This window comes from Gossypium arboreum, chromosome 11 (assembly GCF_025698485.1).
Source record: "Gossypium arboreum isolate Shixiya-1 chromosome 11, ASM2569848v2, whole genome shotgun sequence".
Classification (NCBI taxonomy): Eukaryota; Viridiplantae; Streptophyta; class Magnoliopsida; order Malvales; family Malvaceae; genus Gossypium; species Gossypium arboreum.
Window position 1 is genome coordinate 12,637,925 of NC_069080.1, and position 21,730 is coordinate 12,659,654.

The 21,730-nt window shown below is 34.1% G+C and overlaps 1 protein-coding gene, 1 non-coding gene and 2 pseudogenes across 3 annotated transcripts; 1 reads left to right on the forward strand and 3 right to left on the reverse strand.

Annotated features, from left to right (window-relative positions):
* Positions 1-7,134: 7,134 nt before the first annotated feature.
* On the reverse strand, positions 7,135-11,225 carry LOC128283832 (dephospho-CoA kinase-like; annotated as a pseudogene).
* Positions 11,226-11,366: 141 nt separating this feature from the next.
* TRNAG-CCC (transfer RNA glycine (anticodon CCC)) lies at positions 11,367-11,437 on the forward strand. Its single transcript has one exon. It is a non-coding gene; the product is annotated as a tRNA-Gly (tRNA).
* Positions 11,438-14,089: 2,652 nt separating this feature from the next.
* LOC108472684 (glutathione S-transferase F13) lies at positions 14,090-15,256 on the reverse strand. The gene is made up of 3 exons (XM_017774234.2): positions 14,932-15,256; positions 14,775-14,823; positions 14,090-14,677 (listed from the first exon to the last, which is right to left on the reverse strand). The coding sequence occupies exons 1-3, from the start codon at positions 15,076-15,078 to the stop codon at positions 14,214-14,216; spliced, it is 660 nt and encodes a 219-aa protein (XP_017629723.1). The 5' UTR covers positions 15,079-15,256; the 3' UTR covers positions 14,090-14,213.
* Positions 15,257-17,520: 2,264 nt separating this feature from the next.
* On the reverse strand, positions 17,521-21,468 carry LOC108473965 (autophagy-related protein 18a-like; annotated as a pseudogene). The gene is made up of 4 exons (XR_008274317.1): positions 20,187-21,468; positions 19,343-19,541; positions 18,293-18,419; positions 17,521-17,814 (listed from the first exon to the last, which is right to left on the reverse strand). The product of XR_008274317.1 is annotated as an autophagy-related protein 18a-like (transcript).
* Between the last annotated feature and the right edge of the window lie 262 nt (positions 21,469-21,730).

Here is a 21,730-nt window from a genome sequence, read left to right on the forward strand (position 1 = left end):
TGATGTGTTCTCCGGAGGACTATTTGGGATGTGCAGTTTCGCTATTGAAAGAAGAAGCGTATAATTGGTGGGAAACCATTGAGGCAGTGGTACCTGCAGATAAACTTACCTGGGAATTCTTTCAAAACGAATTTAAGAAGAAGTATGTGGGAAAGAGATATTTAGATAAGAAGAAGAGAGAATTTCTTGATATTCGACAAGGGAATAAAACAGTGGCCGAATATGAAAGAGAATTTGTGTATCTCAAGAGATATGCTCGGGATGTTGTAATTGACAGAGGAAGAAATGTGCATTAGATTTGAAGAAGGGCTTAATGATGAAATCAAAATGATGATTGGAGGTACAGAGATTCGAGAATTTGTGATTCTGTCTGATCGAGCTCAAAAGATGGAAGAAGTGTATAACTGAAAGATGCAAAGAGAAAGAAGAGGTAAAGAGGTATACAAAAGAAGTTTCTCTAGACCAACTTCGACTTTTTCGCCAAAAAGTTCGAAATGATTCGTCGACTGTTATAATCCCGAACGATCGAATAAAAGTAAAACGACTCAACAAGATGTCGGAGTAACTAAGAAACCAGCAGACTAGTGCTAGTAGTGTGCAAAATATTCGAGATTTAGATGTAAAATTGTGGTAGATTTCATATTGGTGAGTGTTAGGGAAGAGCGGAGCTTGCTATAAATGTGGTGGAACCGATCATTTTATTCGGATTGTCCTCAATTATTAAAAGAAGATAGAGACCAAGGGAGAAGCAAGCAAATACTCCTCGAAAGGTAAACGTTCGGGTCAAAGTAGTCTTCTTGGGACTGTTCATTCGGAACGAGAATCTGCACTCGATCGAGACAAGAGTACTGCACGTACATATGCTATCCGGCAAGGGAAGAAGCTTCGCTCCAAATGTGATAGCTACTAATTTCTATCTTTTGATGATTCTCAGATATGCTTTAATTGATCCCGGATCTACACATTCATATATTGCACTTTGCATTAGTGTCGAAAAGAAAATGAATATTGAGTCCATCGACCTTGAATTGCAAGTCACTAATCCACTAGGGCAAAGTATGTTGGTTAATTTAATATGTCGGAATTGTCCTTTGAAAATACAAGGTGCGAATTCTCTGCTGATTTAATGTTGTTACCTTCCGAGAATTTGATGTTATTCTTGGAATGGATTGGTTGATTGAACACGATGCCATAGTGAATTGTAGAGAAAACGGATTGATTTAAAATGTCGACGGGAAATAGTTTCATTGAGTTTGGGGATAAAAGAATGATGTCGAATTATTTCACCTTTCTGACTCAAAAATTGATTCGGAAAGGTAATGAAGCATTTTTAGCTTATATTCTTGATACTCGGGTTCGAATTGAAGATGGAACAATTGTTAGTTGTTAATGAGTTTCTTGATGTGTTTCGAGGAATTACCGGTTTACCCCGGATCGTGAGGTTGAATTCACAATTGATGTAATTCCTGCACAGCCCAATATCAATAACACCGTATAGAATGGCACCGGTGAGTTAAAAGAGTTGAAGACAGTTGCAAGAGTTATTGGATAAAGGGTTCATCAAACCGAGTACATCACCTTGGGTGCACCTGTCTTATTTGTGAAAAAGAAAGATGGTTCGTTGCGATTGTGTATTGATTACGAGCGGTTGAACAAGGTAACAATTAAAATAAATATCCATTACCTCGTATCGATGATTTGTTTGATCAACTGAAAGGTGCTGCAGTGTTCTCAAAAATAGATCTTAGATCTGGGTATTATCAGCTGAAGGTTAAAGAGTGTAATGTGCCAAAGACTGCTTTTCGAACTCAGTATGGTCACTACGAATTTTTGGTAATGCCTTTTGGTTTAACGAATGCCCCTGCTGCATTTATGGATTTAATGAATCGAATTTTTTAGTCTTATTTGGATAGATTTGTGGTGGTATTTATTGATGACATATTGGTCTATTCAAAGACAGAATTCGAACATGCACAGCACTTGAGAATTGTACTACAAACTTTGAGAGAAAAATAGTTATATGCGAAATTTAGTAAATGTGAGTTTTGGCTTCATGAGGTTGGATTTCTGGGTCATATTATATCAACTGAAGGAATTCGTGTGGATCCAAGTAAAGTTTCGGCAGTGGTGAATTGGAAAACACCAAGAATGTAAGCGAAGTGCGAAGTTTTCGGGATTAGCGAGGATACTATCGCCGTTTTGTAAAGAATTTTTCCATGATTGCTTCACCAATGACTCGTTTATTACGAAGAATGTTGAGTTTATGTGGTCTCGATGAATGTCGTGAGCTTTGATCAGTTAAAGAAAATGTTAACTGAAGCTCCAGTCTTAACTCAACCAGAATCAGGTATACCGTATGTTGTGTACAGTGATGCATCTTTAAGTGGTTTGGGTTGTGTGTTAATGCAGTCGGGAAAGGTAGTGGCTTATGCTTCACGGCAATTAAAACCACATGAAAAGAATTACCCTACACATGATCTTGAGTTAATGCAATTGTTTTTGCCTTAAAAATTTGGAGACACTATTTATATGGTGAGAAGTGTTATATGTATACGGATCACAAAAGTTTGAAATACTTAATGACTCAGAAGGAACCGAACTTAAGACAGAGACGGTGGTTAGAGTTGCGTTGAAAGACTATGATTTGGTTATTGACTATCATCCAGGGAAAGCTAATGTAGTTGCTGATGCACTGAGTCGAAAGTCATCCTTGTTTGCACTTCGGGCAATGAATGCTCATTTGGCTCTTAATGAAGAAGGTGTTGTATTAGTAGAATTGAAGGTAAAACCAATGTTTCTTCAACAAATTCAGAAGCTGCAGAATGAAGATCCAAAATTGGTCTTTGAAACGACAAATGGTTCGGGATAATTTAGATTCGAGTTCAAGATTGATGATGAAGGTATATTGCGCTATCATAATAGGATTTGTGTTCCCAATAATTCGATTTAAAGAATGATATTCTTTTCAAGCACATAATAGTATGTATTCTATTCATCCGGTAGTACAAAAATGTATGGTGATCGAAAAAGACATATTGGTGGCTGGTATGAAAAGAGAAATTTCAGAATTTATTGCAAAATGTTTGATTTGCCAGCAAGTTAAAGCAGAGCATCAAGTGCCAACGGGTTTATTACAACCCATTATGATTCCTGAATGGAAGTGGGAGCATATTTCAATGGATTTTGTGTCAGGATTGCCTGTGACTCCGAGAAAGAAAGATTCGATATGGGTGATTGTTGATAGATTGACAAAGTCAGCACACTTTATTCCAGTCAGAATAGATTTTTCACTTAATAAGTTAGCAGAATTGTATGTGTCAGAGATTGTGAGACTACATGGAGTTCCAATATCTATCATTTCAGACCGGGATCCGAGGTTTACTTCAAGATTTTGGAATAAATTGCAAGAAGCCTTAGGCACCAGATTGAATTTTAGTACAGCATTTCATCCTCAAACAGATGGACAGTCAGAGCGAGTGATTCAAATTTTAGAAGATATGTTAAGATGTTGTATACTCGAGTTTGGTGACAGTTGGGAAAGGTATTTACCGTTGGCTGAGTTTGCTTACAACAATAGCTATCAGTCTAGTATAAAAATGACACCATTTGAGGCTCTTTATGGTAGAAAATGCAAGACTCCATTGTGTTGGTCTGAATTGAGTGAATCAAAAATAGTTGGGGTTGATTTGATTCGAGAAACCGAAGAGAAAGTCCGGATTATTCGAGATAGTCTAAAAGCTGCTTCAGATCGTCAGAAGTCATATGCGGATTTAAAACGAAGAGACATAGAATATGCAGTGGGTGATCGAGTATTTTTAAAAGTTTCACCATGGAAAAGGGTGTTACGATTTGGTAAAAAGGGAAAATTAAGTTCGAGATTCATAGGGCCATATGAAATTGTGGAAAGGGTTGGTCCTGTGGCTTATCGTTTGGCTTTACCTCCTAACTTGAGAAGATTCATAATGTGTTTCATGTGTCTATGCTAAGGCAAGTATAGGTCAGATCCTTCACACGTAATTCCCCATACTGAAATTGAGCTTCAACCAGATATGACTTATTCAGAAGAACCAGTGAAGATTTTGGCTCGTGAAGTTAAGGAATTGCGGAACAAAAGAGTACCATTGGTTAAAGTATTATGGCATCGACATGGTATGGAGGAGGCAACCTGGGAAACAGAGGAGTCAATAAGATCACAAGATTCAAATCTATTTTCGGTAACAAATTTCGAGGACGAAATTTTTAAAGGGGGAGAGTTATAACTACTAATTTTCAATTGGTGTCGAAATGGTGATTTGAGATCACTAAATTCGACAAATAAGATTGAACAAGATAGTAATTTAATATTTATGAGTCAAGTAAGAATTTAGAAGAATTTGTGAAATGGTGAAATTAGTGAATTAAAAGAATTTATTAGGTCAAGCGGGTCAAAAACGAGGTATCGAGACCTCAAAGTTGAAAATCGAGCTATAAATATTTTTATAAATATTTATGGAGTGTCATTGAGTTAGTATTAAAGTTTAGTTAGAAAATTTTAACGTTTGGATGGCTAATTAATTGAAAAGGATTAAATTGAAAATAGCACAAAATTTGTTAAATTGTGAGTAAATAGCTTAAGTATTTAAAAGATGGATTTAAAGAGCAATTAGACCCAAAGGTTAATGGCTGGACGGTTTGGGTATGAAATAAGCAAGAAAACAATGTGAACAAGGGGCAAAATTGGAAATAGATAAAAGTTAATAGTTAAATAATGATGTAATTGAAAAATCTAGACATTTTCTTCATAATTTCTCAGCCAAAACGCCATAGAAGGTCTGGAGAAAGCTGGTTTTCATATTTTTACATCATGTGAGTCTAATTCTTGCTTTTTCTTGATAATTTTATGTTTTTATGACTTTTACAATTAGGTCCACTTGTAGAATTCATTAGTTTTGATTTTATGGGTGAAATTGGAAGTTACCCTGGATGGATAAGGAATTTTATGATGAATTATTATGAAATTTAAGTTCTAATTTCATATTAAGGTGGTTTTATTAAGTGATTTTGATAGGAAATGATATTTAGGACCTAATTGTGAAAAAGTTGTGAATTGAAGGTTGCTGTTGAAATTCAGAATATAAAAGGTTTTGAAATAGTTTATAATGATAAAATAAAGTGTTAATTGAGAAAAATTAGTTCAATTGATGGGTGAATTGAGTAGGGACTAAATTGTGAAAGCTGTAAATTTTGGGGTAAAAGTGCAATTTCGAAATTTGAACAGCATAAATTGTGAAGTGAAATAGAAATCAAATAAATGCTAATGAGTAGAAATATTTTATATTATAGATCAAGAATCCAAAGAAGAACGAGGAAAAGAAAAAGTTGCGAATAGTCCCAAAATTTCAATATCTTCTACAAATTAGCCGGGTAAGTTCATATGGTTGAATTTAGATGTTTATTTGTGAATGATTGAAGTTTATAATGTGTTATTATATACTGAATTTGTTGTGGGATTGTGTAGATTTTGTTAATGAAAGAATAAATGTGGAAATGCAAATTAGGAAAACGCAGGATTGAGTACGTTCAGATCGTGACGTGTGATGAATTGACGGATAAGACCATGGTTGTTCCATGGCAAAGTGTGAAATGTAGGTATGGTATCATCCATACTTGAGTTGTGAAATGTAGGTATGGTATTATCCATCTTGAAACATGAAATGTAGGTATGGTATTATCAAATCCATCTTGAGTTAAGAAATGTAGGTATGGCATTTCCCATACCGAGTTGAAAATGTAGGTATGGTATTTCAATGAGGAAAACCATACTGAGTTGTGAATCGTGGCATTGAGCAACGATGTACTCAATTTCGTAAGCCGTTTCCTAATTTGATTATAAGAAATAAAGAGAAGTGATCCAAATGGAAGAGATTGAGTAGTTATTCTTGTTGAGCTCAACTATGTGAATTATTATAACAATGGTTGTGAATCGCAGGAAACTTTAGTAAGTGTTTTGGTATTGTTTGGAAATATTATGTTTGGTAAGCATTACTTTTAACCTATGAACTTACTAAGCTTCAATAAGCTTACTTGTGTGTGTTTAATATTTTTATGTAGATTGACTTGAAGTGAAGTGGGTAGATCGGATCAACACAACAAAGCACACTATCCAGATCAATTCGGTAGCTTTTGTTTTATGTTTGAAGATTTATATGGCATGTATAGAGTTTGAATGAATTGAAGTAAAGATGTTATAAACTAGTTAACAATATTTGTACTAAAATAGTTTTCGTAAGTAGCAGTAGTTTGACTTTGAAAAATCACTAAAAATATTAGAAATGGAATTAAATAATGAATAAATTATGGAATCGAATCTCGATGAGTCTATTTTCATATGGAAGAAGCAAAACAGGTATATGAGCTATATTTTATGAGATGTTTAAATTTTTGTGAAACAGGGCCAGAGCAATTTCTGGATCCCCTGTTTTGACTTTGGAAATTCACCATAAATTTTACAAAGATAATTAGAAGTCGTACTTTATATGTACAGATTCCTTATTGAGTCTAGTTTTATTAGAGACAAACGGTATAGTCATTGAAGCTCTGTACAGAGAGATATCTGATTCGTAATACACAAAGGTCAGAGCAGCCGAACCCTGAAACAGAGGAGACTTCAACTAATAAACTGTACTAATTGGCCCAACCAAAAATTCTAGAAAAAAATTAGTAAGTAGATATATGAGCCTAGATTTGGGGAAAATTTGCGGATTTAGATTTTGAGTTTTGTAACTCGAGATATGATTTTTTTTGCATCTGTAACGCAGTTGGACAGCTTGTCTGGAAAGTGTGATATAAATTGTTTAAATTTGTTTAAGTGCTCAAATAAGTTTAGTAATGCCTCGTGCTCGACTCCGGCGACGGTCTCGGGTAAAGGGGGCGTTACACTTCCTTGCACGTAATCGACTCCCGAACCCATCTTCTCATATTTCCGTAGACCAAAATGTTTTATAAGGTGATCCAATCACACCTAAAAAGGTTGGTGGCGACTCCCGTTTTCAAAATACCCTCCCCTTTTAAAAAGGGTGGTTTCGACAGTAGTACCTATGGATTGATAAATAATATATTGCTGCTAACAAAGCTCCCTCCCTTGAAAGCCACAACTCAATCCATGTCAAGGGCAAACCTTTCCTGCAAGTCGTGAAGTGATCTAGTGTTATCTATCACTATGTATGCTAGTATCCTCTTTGAATCTAGAGATATATGAGCATTGATCCTATTCCTGGCATCCTCCTCTGTTGAATAATCTCTTCCCACGAGTCTTCGAAGAGGTATGTTGGGTTTTTGACAGTAGCAAAAGAAGAGAATAATACAGAGAACAAAGGAGGAAGAAACAAAGAACAATTTACTTGCTCACAAACATGCAGCAAGCAATCTGCTTTACACAACTGATATGCTTGCTCATTTAATATGTAAACAATACATTTATAGTCAAAATACATCACCAAATATTAAACTAACCCTAGTAATCAGCATTAGGATTATTAGAACATTGCTTGTACACATGGATAAACTCACTTATCAACTCAATCATCTCATCAAAACATCAACATCAAAGTTCATTTTCAACCAAACTAAATTACATTGCAACTAAAACAAAAAATATGTTGCTACAACATGCACAATTACTGCAGCATGCATACAAGCTGTATGCACTCAACAAAATCATCATAGTAGCATGTACTTTAACAAAACATAACAGCAGTATGGTTGGCCATTTTTCAACATAGTAGGATCAACCCATACAATAACAATGGGTTTCGTCCACTTATCCATCTTGGCCTCAAACAACAGTGGAATATCAAGAATAATTGCCTTATTCCCTTCTATCCAAAGCTTTAGAATTTCTAAAACGATGCCAGAACAAACTTCACCCATATTTCCAAATCAAAGGAATCCACAGTTTCACGACAAGGTAAATGATAATGGTCATATGGGATGACTTGAGTATGCCAAGTATTTAAGCAACCTAAATAAGAACAAACTTTACACTAAAAGGTCGATTAAACATTTTGATGGTAAACGTTCCACCTCCAAGACTAGTAGACTACAATAGTAGTCTAATAGTAGATAAGCATTGTAATAGGCCTATTTTGCCCGGCCCAGACCCAAATTAGACAACCAAAATAAATAATATTCAAACAGTCCATATTACAATTCAAATCTAAGCCCAAATTATTTAAAACCCAAGTATCAAGTTTTACAAGCCCAAACCATAGGCCCAAATTAACCCTAGACTCAAACTAGACCCTAACCCTCAATAGTTTCTAGTAAAAGTACCCTAGGGGCGCCGCTCCCCCACGTGCCTTGTCATCGCATCCAAGGCCCGAGGCCTAACCCCTTTTTCTAACCTTACACCAAAATGACCAAACCCCTGGCCCGTTGACTCCCTAGGCCTGCAAAACAGAAACAGAAAGGAAAATAGAGAAGCAAGTCTACAGAGTAAAGAAATAGAATAGAGAAACAACAAAATAAAATGGCATGAATAGTAATTAAGCAGTAGCAAAACAGTAACTTGTAAATCGGCTATATAAGGCCGTAACAAGCGGATTGTAAGAGAGATTTTTTAATACGAAAAAGTGAAAATTTAATATATAAAAAAATAGAAGTTTGAAACAGTTTCAAAAAAAAATAAAAGGTGCCTCTTTTATTTATTTTTATTTTATTGGAAATAAATAAGTAAATAATAAAGCTTACTGTCGGTTCGTCTTCCGTCACTGCTGAGAAAAGCTCCCACGACTTGAACGTCTTAGAATCCACTGGGGTTTCGACGAAGGCTCGGAGTGCAGCAAAGACGAAGGCTTCCCTTTGAGATCGATTCCCTTTTTTCTCTTTTGTGGTTTGTTTATTTTAAACCTTAGATCTAGGTTTTCAAAAGGTTTTTTTTTGTTTAAAAAAAGGGAGAGAATAGAAAGGGCTGAAAAGGCCCGATTTCGTGAGCCTCCGACATCCGTTTACGGCAGGGCCACGATGGGGCCATGATGGAGGGCCATCGGACCCCCTTGGCCGACTCCAATCCCTTTTTAGAGAAAATAAAGGGAGTAAATTAAAAAAAAAAAAGAGGCTGAATGAATTTTTTGTCAAATTTTTTTTAATTTATATAGCTTGCAAACAGCGTCATTTTGGGGTATAAGCCCACTGACGTTAAACAGCATCGTTTTAATGTGGAATGGACTAACCCGACCTGCTCCAGCTTAGATCTGCGCGTTTTAGACCAGATGGTCTATTTGTTTCATGGGTTCTTTCGCAATTTTTAACCTTTTTAATTTAGTTCTTTTCTTATTTTTAATTTATCCCTTAAATTTTTATTTCTGTTTCATTTCGGTCCACCTGATAGACACACGCATGTGGACAAAGGGATATTGTCCCATTCAGTCCTTGTCTTTTTTAGCGTGCCTTATTTTGGTCCTTGCTTCTTTTTATTATTTTCAATTTGTACCCCAAATTTTATTTCGATTTCATTTTCATCCTTAATTGGTTTTACTTCATTTTTTATTTTTAAAAAAAAACTTTCTTATTTAATATTTTATTTCAATTTTTTATTTTATTGAATTTATATTAGTTTTTTATTATTTATTATTTATTTCTTGGCTCGTTTTTATGGTGTATTCCTTTTTATATATTTTTTATATGCATATTTTTATTCCGTTTATCTATAATTTAGTCATTTACTTGTTTTATTATTATTATATATGTTCCTTTAAAAATATAATTGTTTATAATCTCGTATTTACATAAAATTTTACTATTATCATCATTATATTATTTTAATCCTTCTTTGTTACTTATTCATTTTTTTATACTTTCATGTTTATATTTTTATGCATATTCTACTTTCTTTCATTATTATTTTATGTATATCATTGTTTAATTAACATTAGATTTAATTGATTATTGCCATTGCTTATTTGTTGCCTCATTATTACAGGCATATCGCCAGTTCACTTATTCATGTTATCATTCTATTGTTATTCCAATCATGTCGCGAGCCGTGTTTAAATATCCATTCTTTACACTATAATCCAAATAAAACAAATACACATTGTTTTAAACATTAGACGTGTATTCATTCGAAAAACTTTGAAAATAAAGGCAATATTTTGTGTTAGGAGTTTCGAGAAATCGTACCCTAACTTGCGGGGTTTCGATTTTCTCGTTGATCCTAAATAACCGAATATCCTTTAGAACTAACATACACAAATTTTGAATAAAAAATTAAAAGGCAAGCTTATTCTCGAGGTTTCAAAAGGTCGTGTACTAGCTTACTGGATGTGACATTTTATTACCTCGAGATAAGATTTTTTTTCTTAAAACAAAGACAATATTCCATATTTGGAAATTCGAGAAATCGTGCCCTAACTTATTGGGTTTCGATTTTTTCTCGTTCAATCTAAATAACTGAATATCCTTTTAAAATTAAAATACATGAGTTTTGAAAATTAAAAAACAAGCTTATTCTCGAGGGTTTAAAATGTCGTGTCCTAACTTACTGGATGTGTCATTACTTCGAGATAAAAAGGTCTTTAACATCTATTTCGATTTATCTAAGCATTTTTGTAAAATTAACATTAATACAAATAGGAATCGTATTTTAAAACTCTTTCCAAGTTTTCTACTTTCGACACTAAGACACCAATTAACCAACTAGGTACCAATTTAGGGCGTTACGAGGGTGCTAACCCTTCCTCATACGTAATCGACTCCCGAACCCATTTTCTGAATTTTGTAGATCAAAAACGTTGTTTTAGTAAATCAAACATTTTATTAAAACGATCACGAAGTGATCCGATCACACCTCATAAAAAGGATTGGTGGTGACTCCCATTTTTTCGTTTTCAAAATCAAATTCGACCTTTTTTCAAAAAAATGGTTTCAACAAGCATTGCTTAGAAAGGCTATTACCAATGTTAAGCTGGTCAACCCGTCAAAACGAGAAAATTGCAGAACGTTTATCGACTAAGGAGTTGACGTTTGGAGTCATCAGAGAAGACAATTTGGCCCAAATTCAAACCATCAACTCGACTATCACCTTGTTAAATGTCCCGGCCCAAATGCAGCCACCACCTTTTTGTACCCATCTGTGCCCCTCTTCAACGCATCATGCAAAACCAAAACTAATTACTATAGATAAAATAACATGGAAGAAACTGTAGACTTCACCAATGCTACCCTCCGATTAACCCTACTATTAACATTTTCCCTCTATATTTTTCCTTTTTTCTTCAACCTCTGAATGAACCTCTTGTTTCCCATGCAGGTCTGGTTAACTTCTCTATTAAAAAAAAAAAAAGGACTAAGTTTTATACTTATATTGATAAGCATGAAAACAGTGGACAGCGCATCTAGTGTAGTGGTATCATAGTACCCTCCCACGGTACTGACCGGGGTTCGATTCCCCGGATGCGCAATTATTTTCACTTTAGTTTCCAACTTTTGCTCTCAGCCCAACAACCACTGTTAAATAACATAAGATGTTAGAACTTATTTCCTTTACCTTTGAAAGCTACCCTTTTTGCTTGACCCACTTCGGTGGTTTCTTCGAATAAATTCAGACTAATGTGCTGAACCTTCAATATAAGTGGAACGGAACAAGAAGGCTTTAAGAATGATGATGTAACTTTAGCTGGGCTGCGTTATGCTTGTTTAGTTCAAGGGAAGTTTGGATTTTTGCCTGGTCTAAAAAACATTATGCATAGTACATTGATCTCTTGGCACGTTGGGGGCTTCAGATTTATCCGGGTATGCCTGTTTGAGCATAGGGGTCTATCCCGGATCAATATTAATGCTTGTGGTGATTTTCCCACTTGAATTAAGAATTGATAATCTGTCCAACATATTTAATCGATATTTTAAAATCAAAAGAAAATTGAATTGATAAAAAATTGGTCAAATTGGATAAAAAACGATTTTAAAATCTTTTAAACAGAATTTAAGTTATTTTAAATATTTAATTTTATTTATTATAATTTACAAATTGAATGTTTATGTTACTATTATTTATTCTTATTTTCTCCTAGTTTCTTTTTAATATAATTTTTTATTTTATAACTATTAAATCAGTTAAACTAGTTTCTTTTTAATATAATTTTTTTTATAACCATTAAATCAGTTAAACTGAAAATTCTAGCCTATTCTTACAACAATGCTGCTTGATGCTCGTAGAGCATATGGGAATTTGGAATGCAGTGAGATTGGTGCTAAGAAACTTGCGAGTTGGAGCCAGCTATCAACGCTTACTTTATTGTGTTGTTCAATTTGTATGCAGAGATGGGGAAATGGGATGATGCTGAGAAAGTGAGAGCATTCGTGAAATTAATGCTCATTTTCCTAGAAACTAATCAATAATGCTTTCGTTTTTCTGCTTTCCAGCCTTAGACAAATAATGGGAACTAGCTCAAACTCAATATTTTATGATCAGCCAGCTCTGCCTCAGCCATTGAACTCCACCCCATGCATTGTGACAGCAATTTTACCACATTTCAGGTTGAGTTTTCGACATTATGAACGTGGTCCACTCGACTAATTTCAAAACACAACCACCGCTCAATAAAAACTTAGGTGAAGGTTGCAGAGTTAAGCTGTTGGGTTCAATCTCCATCCACATTTGAGTCTATGTCTTTGACATAACAATGCAAAGCTTCTTTTAGATTTTGGTGCATATATTATATAATGGGATCAAAAGTACTGTTGTTTTCCTTTACATTTTTTTAGTCGATTACCATTAAATCAAATTAAAATATTATCCGATACCATCGTGCTTATCATTAGCAAATACAAAAATTAAGCTACTAGGGGAGTCTTATACAACCAAAATAAATTAACATGTAGACAAATTAAATTAAAAATTATTCCCAAATCAAACTAGTGTATCAACACATTTATTTTCTTCCCAAAAGATATGTTTGATTGACTTAAAAATTATATTGTGGAGGAGCATCCGACACTAACAATTAAAGAGGATAAGTAAATATTAGAGACTCTATCGGTGTGCATAATTGTAATGGCATCCATTTCAATCTTTAGATGAGTAATTTTAAGTTCCCAATAAATTATCTTTTAAAACTCAAAGTTCAACCTCAACACTAGTGATTTTTGGGATATGTCAATAAGCTTCAATTATCTATCTAATCATCAAAATTCTTTTTTATAATAGTTCTTGTCTCGTTTTGATTTATTACTTTATTGTCTTAATAAAAAATATTTTTTCTTAATATATCTACTAAAGCGAATTAAGTAATTAATATTTCGCTTTGTGTAAACTCACTAAGGGTAGAAAAAATGTTGATGTAATGAAAATATGAATGATGACAAAAGCATGTATAATTATACAAAAGTTGTTAATTTTGAATTTTGTAGATGAAAATAACTGAGCTTTGCATCCCAACTTCGACTTCAAATTTATTAGTGCCAAAACAGAAAACCGTGCATTCCCATAGAAAATTTTTTACAGCAGACGATTTGGACGACGAAATTTTTTAAGAAAAGGACAAAAAGTTAAGGTAGGAAAGAGTACAAAGTTGTCAAAACTCAAAAGAAAATTCCACATGATCACCATTTTCTAGCACCGAAGAGCCGCAAGCAAAGATTTTCTTATGTTCAAATGGAAGGGAAAGAACGCGGTAATGTATAATTGAAAAGTGGATTAACTCCACACCTTTCTGAATGGGAGACAAAACAGCAGATTTGCAATGGGAACTCTATATATAAACATGATGAACGTGAAAGTAGATTTTATGGATTATATATAGAGGGTTTAATTATATATAGCAGAAATTCAGATGAACAATCAAGACACGTGGTTTCACTTTCACAAGTGTATGCATTATGATATGTATATAGATTTTTCATTTTAAAATTCCTGAAGCGTATGAATAACATCGTGGGTTACGCCAGATCACCTCGATATAATTGCATCACAATCTCCCATAATATATCAAACAAAGTTCTCTATAATTAGCAGTTTAATATACAGTCAATGAGCTCAGAATCTTCTGCATATATTGTCACATTGATATTAGTATAGTAATCAGGGTCAGAGAGAAACGCCACAAGCATCACATTTTGAAATTATTATAAATTTTCATAACAATCAAGTGAAAACAACCAACCCTAAGTCCCAACAATACCAAAACTTGTTTCAAATTTCATAATAATTAAAAAAAGTTAACCCTTTGATGATCAGTTTAGTTCCCCTTCTCGCCGAAAGTCATGGCTGAAGCCACCTTCTGGAAAGCAGGCCTGGAGGAAATATCTTCCCACCAAGCCTTAACATGTGGACGCTCATTTATCAGGTTAGCACAAGGGGTTTTCATGAAATAGTAAGTGAAAGACAAGTGGAACAAATCGGCCAAGCTGTAGAAATCACCCGCAAGGTACTTGGTGCGGCTCAGTTTCTCCTCGTATACGGTCAGCACATTGCCTAGCTTCTCTAAGTTTTCATCGATGATTGCTTGATCGGGGACTTTTCCCTGCAGAGGTGCCGCAAAGAACTGGAATATGATCGGGGAAATTGCGGGATGGTATTGCTGGGATTCCACCTCCATCCACACTTTCACCTCAGCCGCTTCTTTTAGGCTTTGGTACCTGATTAGATCATGGCCTGCTTCCTTATACTTTTCAGCCACGTATGCTGAGATGGCTCTAGATTCTGATGTACATAAACATTACAAAAAACAATGATCAAAACAAGTGTTTATTTTATTTCTATCAAATATTTGGATCACAAAGTGATAACAGCTGCCTACCAAAAAGACTGAGATCGCCATCTTCTAACGCTGGAATCTGACCAAAGGGCTGCAAAATATATATCACAAAATTAAAAAGAAGCCATGAAAACTCTAAGCAATTATCAAATGCTCGCAATATATAGTGACTAAAATAAAAGAATAACGGCGGGTTTACGTTCTTGGCTAGGAAAGGAAGCTGCTTATGTTCACCGGCAAAAAGGTCGATTGGAATGAGCTCGAAATCAGCTTCTTTTTCATGCAAACAGGTCATCACACGAGAAGTGCAGGGGGACATGGCTGCCCCGTACAACTTGAGGGCCATTTTTTATTATTATTGAGATTTGAGTGTGAAAGTAAATAAAGGAGAAGAAGTAAGCAATGAAGCTGAAAGAGATAAAGAACGCAAGTGAAAGGAAGGGAGCTTCAACTGTCTTTATAGAATACTAGGTCTGCAAATGTGAAATAGATGGCTACTGTATGGATAGTGCCTTTACCTCGATATTGTATTAGGAAAAGCTTTTTGATTACCCTTATTTTGAAAAATAAAAAATTGAACCTAAACCCAAATTGGTAATACATTATTATTGAGTGGGATAAAAGTATAATAAATATGTAATAAAATGTGTAATTCACTAATGACTTGAAACTTTATCCTGTAGAAAATTTTGATTTGATGATATGTACTCTACCCATAAAAAGATGAATTTTTTTTAATATTTCTTTATATTTTTAATAAATAAAATAACACTTTAAGAGTTTTGTAATCGTTATTAAAATTTTTCATTTAGATTGGTTATAATATATATTCAAAGAATTATTAGATCGGTATCTTTATTGAATTCTAATCTTAATCAAAGACTCAAATATCATTTCTTTAATTGATAATGTCTTATAAATTTATGATTAATTAAGATGGTTTGAAGTTGGAAGAGATTAATTTATATTTTTAGGATTGTATTACAAAACTTTAGTATAATTAATAGGTTGATAGAAAGTTTGAATGGGGTGATTTTTGAAATTAAGATAAAAATTGAAGGGATGGTTAGGGGTTTTGAAACTACCTTTCCAGGATGTTCATCCTGTTGATTTAAAAAATCTCCCTTCTATAAGTATATCTTTCCTTTTAGAGGTAAGTTTCATGGGCAGTGTTAGCATGTGAAGTCTCAGTGGACATATAAGTAGGGACCAATACTTATTCTCTCACTATTGTCTTATTTATTCACCAATATTTTTTAGTTGGACAAAAAATTCTAACAAAACTTGGTTGAGCAAGAGCAAGATTATGAACACACAACATAATACAATCTTATAGTTATCACACTCTTTCAAATTACAAGGGAAACAAAGTCTAATCATAAAGTAAAATTGTCTCTTTAAAGAAAATCTTGACATCTCCATGTATCATTTCAATATTTGGAATCAACAATTGGTACAACAACAAAAAAATCATAAATTATATTATTATAATTATTATAATATTTTATAGTGTCTTAAAACATTATTATTTTTTTGACCAAAACTTTTATATAAATATTTTAACAAATATATTTTTCAATGTGTTATAATTTAGTATTATTAAAACCTGTAACAGGGAAAATGAAAAGAGAAGACACATTTACTAAAGAGTAATTTTAATATTTGTAAGAAAGTTAAAAAAATAAGAACCTACTCTCTTATTAATAATCATGTATTAATACATAAATGAATTATTAAGCTTGATTAGATAATTGATTTAGCCTTTATTATACATAATAAATGTTTAAGTGATGTCATTAATAGATGATTTATATAATTTCTTGGGAATATGAAATTATTTGGATAGATTAGCAAGACTGAATAGGAAGTTGATTTAGCATAATAGTGACAGAGTCTAGTCAAACCACAGTTTTCAGTGCTCTGCAGAAAAAATGGTCAAATAACAAACCAAAGCATCATCTTGAGATTTGTTCTTTAGATTATGTTATTCGGACATTTATTCATACGAGGAGAATCAACAGCTTTCGGTTATGACTTCTACACTGGTCTAAATTTATTTTTATATTCTGTTTTATTGTATTGAAATAAGTTAATCTCTTTCTTTTAATTTAAATAACAATTATTTCCAAAGGAACCTTACTATATTAAAAATTTTATTGCTACTCATTCATTGGAGAATAAACTCAACTTTGTGAATTGATTTGTGCATAAATTAAAACATACAAACATTTTTTTACCATCTAAATTGATACAACTAAAAAGCATCTTTGAAATTTAACCATTATTTAAGCAAAAACCATTTCAACATTCGGTCGAGTTTTCCAATTTCTGATTTTGCTACAATCAGATTTCAAAGATAATTACGCACTGGATCCAAAAATTTATCTATTTTTGATATTATGAAAGTGTTTGACCAAATTAAATATTAATTTTTACAAAATAGAAAATTCTTATAATAATAGTTTTACCTTTTAAAAGTAAAAAGATCTTGACAAAATAGTTTTCAATGTTACCATTTTATTTCTTAGATTTTACATCAAACTTTAATAAATATATTTATTACATTTTTCACATTGAACAACAAAACCGTGATTTAAGCTACCAGTAACAAGGTAATGATCAAAAGAGCTACTAGTAATAAGATTTTTTTTAATTTACCAAAAGTAAAATTTTAATTAAAGAAGCTAAAATTCATTAAAAACTATACTAAAACTACTTTTAGGGTAGGATTAAGCATTGTAAATTTGCTATGCCGCCTCTACGTACCTACCCTAAAAAGAAAAGGAAATTAAACAATGAAATGAACAGGTGTTTATATATAAAATATCTTTTGGGTACACTGTTACAAACTATACAAATCTATATATAGTTTTGTATATTTACAAATTAAGAATACATTAGGCAAATTAGGGAAAAGGTGGTAGAACCTTAAAATATACAATATATTTATATGCCCGATAAATAGAAAATTATTTTAAATAAATGCAGCACATTAGAAAGCTGCCTCAGGCTTCAGAAAGTTGTGATATTCCAGCTGGGTCATTTCCCACCATTCACCGGGTCAAATTGGCATCGGTAGAAGCTTCATCCATAAAACCCCATTACACTTTAGTCAGTGGCCTTTGTCTCGTAAAACTCTCTTTCAACAAAATAAGAAACTAAAACAAAAGGAACATGTAGCAGCAGCAAACAACAAATCTAACACACACACACACACACACACAGAGGAGAAGACAAAGGTTTTGGCCATCAAGAGAAACCACCTTGAAAACATACAGATACTTCAACGAAACTTCCTAAGCATGTACTGATGAAATTTCATATGGATTGTGCTTCTAAAACATTTAACTCTAGGAAAGTGGCGGATCAACCACTCCTATGCCAAGGTTATTGATTAATCACAAAATACCTACTATAGCCGCCCTATATATTAGATTGTTGATTTACCAGAGCATTATAAACTCAATTTAACATAAATATGGAAAACTTTATTCTCATGGTCATAAATAGATGCTCTAAGCAATTTTAAATAACATCTACTAGTATTTGATTTTTCTTACCTTCCATCAATGCCAAGAATTACCACTGTATTCTTTTGATGACCAAAAGCAACAATGTACTGAGAACCTTCAACCAGGCGGAATTGAGCCACTGACCACTCTGAACTGAAGTACTTGGGTAACACACCTGCAAATGGAAAATCAATTTAGGATTTTAGATGCTTTTCTTGGTTTACTGCCCCCAAAAAACCAAACAGAAGAAAACCAAATGCATAATTCCAAGTAAATATATTTGACACAATCTTGTTCGATGTCACATTCTATTGAAGTGGATTACCTTCTCTGCTAGATGAAGAACTTCGACAACTCTCTTATAAACAGAAAGCCCATTTTAGATGCTCATCATATCACTCACAAAATTTGAAGACATTATTTAATGGGTTAAACCACTTTTTGGGGCCTAAACTTTTTTTTAGTTCAAGTTAGGTCTTGAACTAGGCAATTGTTCTAACATTAGGGCCTGAACATTTTTTGTCCAAGTTAGACCCAAAACTTGGCAAGTGTTTCCAAATTAGGGCCTGCACTTTTTGCATCCGAGTTGATCACTGATATTTCCTTAAGAACCCTAAAGTTCGGGACCCGATATGGTAACAATTGCCAAGTCCAAGCCCCAACATGGGAAGAATTATCAAGTTCAGGAACTAACTTGAACCAAAAAAAAAAAAAAAGATTAAGCCCCAATGTGGAAAAAATTACCTAGTTCGGGCCCCAACTTGTTGCCAAGTTCAGGTCCCAAATACTGATTTAACCCTATTTTAAATACCAATTAACTAGGAGCTCATCATTATTAGAATGCTGATTCCCCAGCAGCATCAACTAACACTTGTAATTTTGTTTCTCATGCAAAGGTGACAATAATCTCAGAAAATCACGAATAGGAAGTTTTAAGGGACAATTGGCATCGAATTTTTTCCTATAATAGATTCTATTCCGTTGCCCAAAAACTTATCGATAAGAGAACTGTTCGAATAAATTAATTGCTTTAAAACAAGATTACAAGTTCGAATAGATGGCAACAGAAAAAGTAGTGGGCTAAAGAGAGCACTGTACCTTTGATAAAAGAAAGAGAGGAATGGGGTGATGTAACAGGGTCGGAAGCACTTTGTGACCTGTCAATACCTGGAGATCCACCATTAATCTTAAGGCTGAAAACATGGACTGTGCCTTTGTCACTTGAAACTGCTAACCACTGGGCATTTGAAGAGAACGCCAAACTATAAATTTCAGCTCTATCTGCCCCCCTTCTTACCTATATTTATATACATGAAAACTTCCAGAATGTCAGCAAATATTTTGAATCATAGTAAGTAAGATGATAATTATGGAATCTCAATATAGCCCAGAGCCGTAAGAATCACTAAGCCACTAAAATCATTTTGTGAATATGTTGCACTCACTGCATCTAGAAAACTCAAAAGAACAATATCTAACACTCGTAACACATGACATGATAGTTTAGTAGAAAGCCATAAAAAACTGGATTACTTAGACACATATTTAACTATGAACTAGTTAGAATCCCCATCTGTTCGATTAGAAAGCCCTAATCTTGGTCCCAGTTTCTCACATATAACTCAACTTGCTAGCATTTGCAAGTAACTCGGAAAAATACATTAACCTTTTTCAAGCTGACATAATAAGATGGAAATAGAGCAGATGCAGCAAAACGTACAAAATTCTAGTTTGAGCATCATTGGGCGAACATTCTAACGAAATCTCTTACAAATTATGTGTCTTCGTATTAATTTGACTAAAAAATTACAGTATCACGAGTCAACCAAAAGAATTTTGAAACAATTCCTCGCATTATCAGAAATTTAAACCCACCCAATCTGCTTAATTCAGTTCCAAAAAAAATGAGAAAGAAGTAACAAAATAGTATTAAACGGTATACCTCTTGCAGCAAGCTACCATCAACAGTATTAAAAATTCGAACCAGCGTCCCTTTCGAGCTAGCGGTAGCAAGCAACTGCCCGTCCTGCGAAAGCGCGAAGCACACAATTCTTGAATCATGAGCCATGATAAACTTGGTCCTCTTCGAGGCGTAATGCTCCACCCTAACTTGCCCCTTTTGCAATCCAGGGCAAACCAAAACCAAGGACCCAGCCCCCTGAGACACCGCGCAGAGTCCCTTAGGATTCGCGATAGTCTCAATCTGGTGCAACAGCTTCAAATCCGCGAAATTGTAGACGAAAATCTTTTGTTCCAAAACGACTACGATTCGATCCCTCCGAAGCCGAACCGATCTTACTTCGGAACGGAACGAAAGCTCGCCGATGCATCGGCTCTGATGATCGTCCCATATCATAACCTTATTGGGTGGGTATTGCGGGTCAGGTCCACCGCCAACAAGAGCCAAAATATTGCACCGGAAAAGCATCTCAACGACTCCGATGCCTCCCCCACGATCGAAATCCCGGCGAAATATCTCGCGGAATGGATCGCAATTGTAAATCCGGAAGCCATGATCAATCCCGGCGGCGAAGCAACCGTGGTCCTGGTTGAAGGAGATGTGGAGAAGAGAGGGCGCTGCCGCCGCTGCAGGAGCAGTCGCCTCGGGTGGAGTCGGAAGAACGGCGTGGAAATTACGGTTAGAGTTGGGGGTGGGCTCCTGGTCAGAAGAAGGATGAAGCTCCATTTGAGGTAGAGATTCCGGGTCATGGTCGGTTTGGTCTGTTGGGGAACGGAAGTTAGGGTTAGGGTTAGGGCTAGGGCTAGCTGAAAGGGTAGCCATGGAAGGATTTAGAAACGAAATATGGATGATTCTAAGGGGCCAAAGATCAAAAAATAAAAAAAAAAAGAGATAATTAAGAGGAAGAGGACGGAAACAGATGGATAGATAGAGAAAGGGGAAAGCAAATCCCGATGGTGTCGTGCTGGAAATCGGAGGAGGAGGACAGTTGTTTGTTTTGGATTGGACGTTATGGTTTATTTGGGGGCAACAGTTAAAAAAGAAAACAGTTTATACATACAAATACATACATGTTGGGTTGGGTTTTGAATGATGCATTCGTTAATTTAGAGATGGCGAATAGACAAAAGCGGCCAAGTTTCGCTTCGTCCCTACGCCAGCTTCCCTCTCCCTGTATTCTCATTTATTCCTTAATGAAAACCAAGATTTATTCCATCAATTCTATCTTCAACATTGATTAGATTCGTAATGTCACTATACTACTTTTTTATGTATATTTAATTTATCCAAATTTTTTACACATAAAAGGATTTACCTACAATATAAATTTAAAATTATAATTAATAATTAATAGTATTTTAAAAGAAAATTGATAATTGAGAGAAAAGAGTGGATTGATAATTCTCTTGCTTTAAATTTTAATATTCATAAAAAGTTAACAACAATAATTCTTAAAATCAAAAACATTACATGCATTGTTTTCTCTAACCATTTTACAAATTCAAATAATCAAATATATAAAATAG

Coding starts and splice junctions, on each gene's coding strand:
- LOC108472684 (XM_017774234.2), bottom strand. CDS start 15,078: ATGGCCCTCAAGTTGTACGGGGCAGCCATGTCCCCCTGCACTTCTCGT. Junction 14,824..14,931: donor TTCCTTTCCTAGCCAAGAAC/GTAAACCCGCCG, acceptor TATATTTTGCAG/CCCTTTGGTCAGATTCCAGC. Junction 14,678..14,774: donor TGGCGATCTCAGTCTTTTTG/GTAGGCAGCTGT, acceptor TATGTACATCAG/AATCTAGAGCCATCTCAGCA.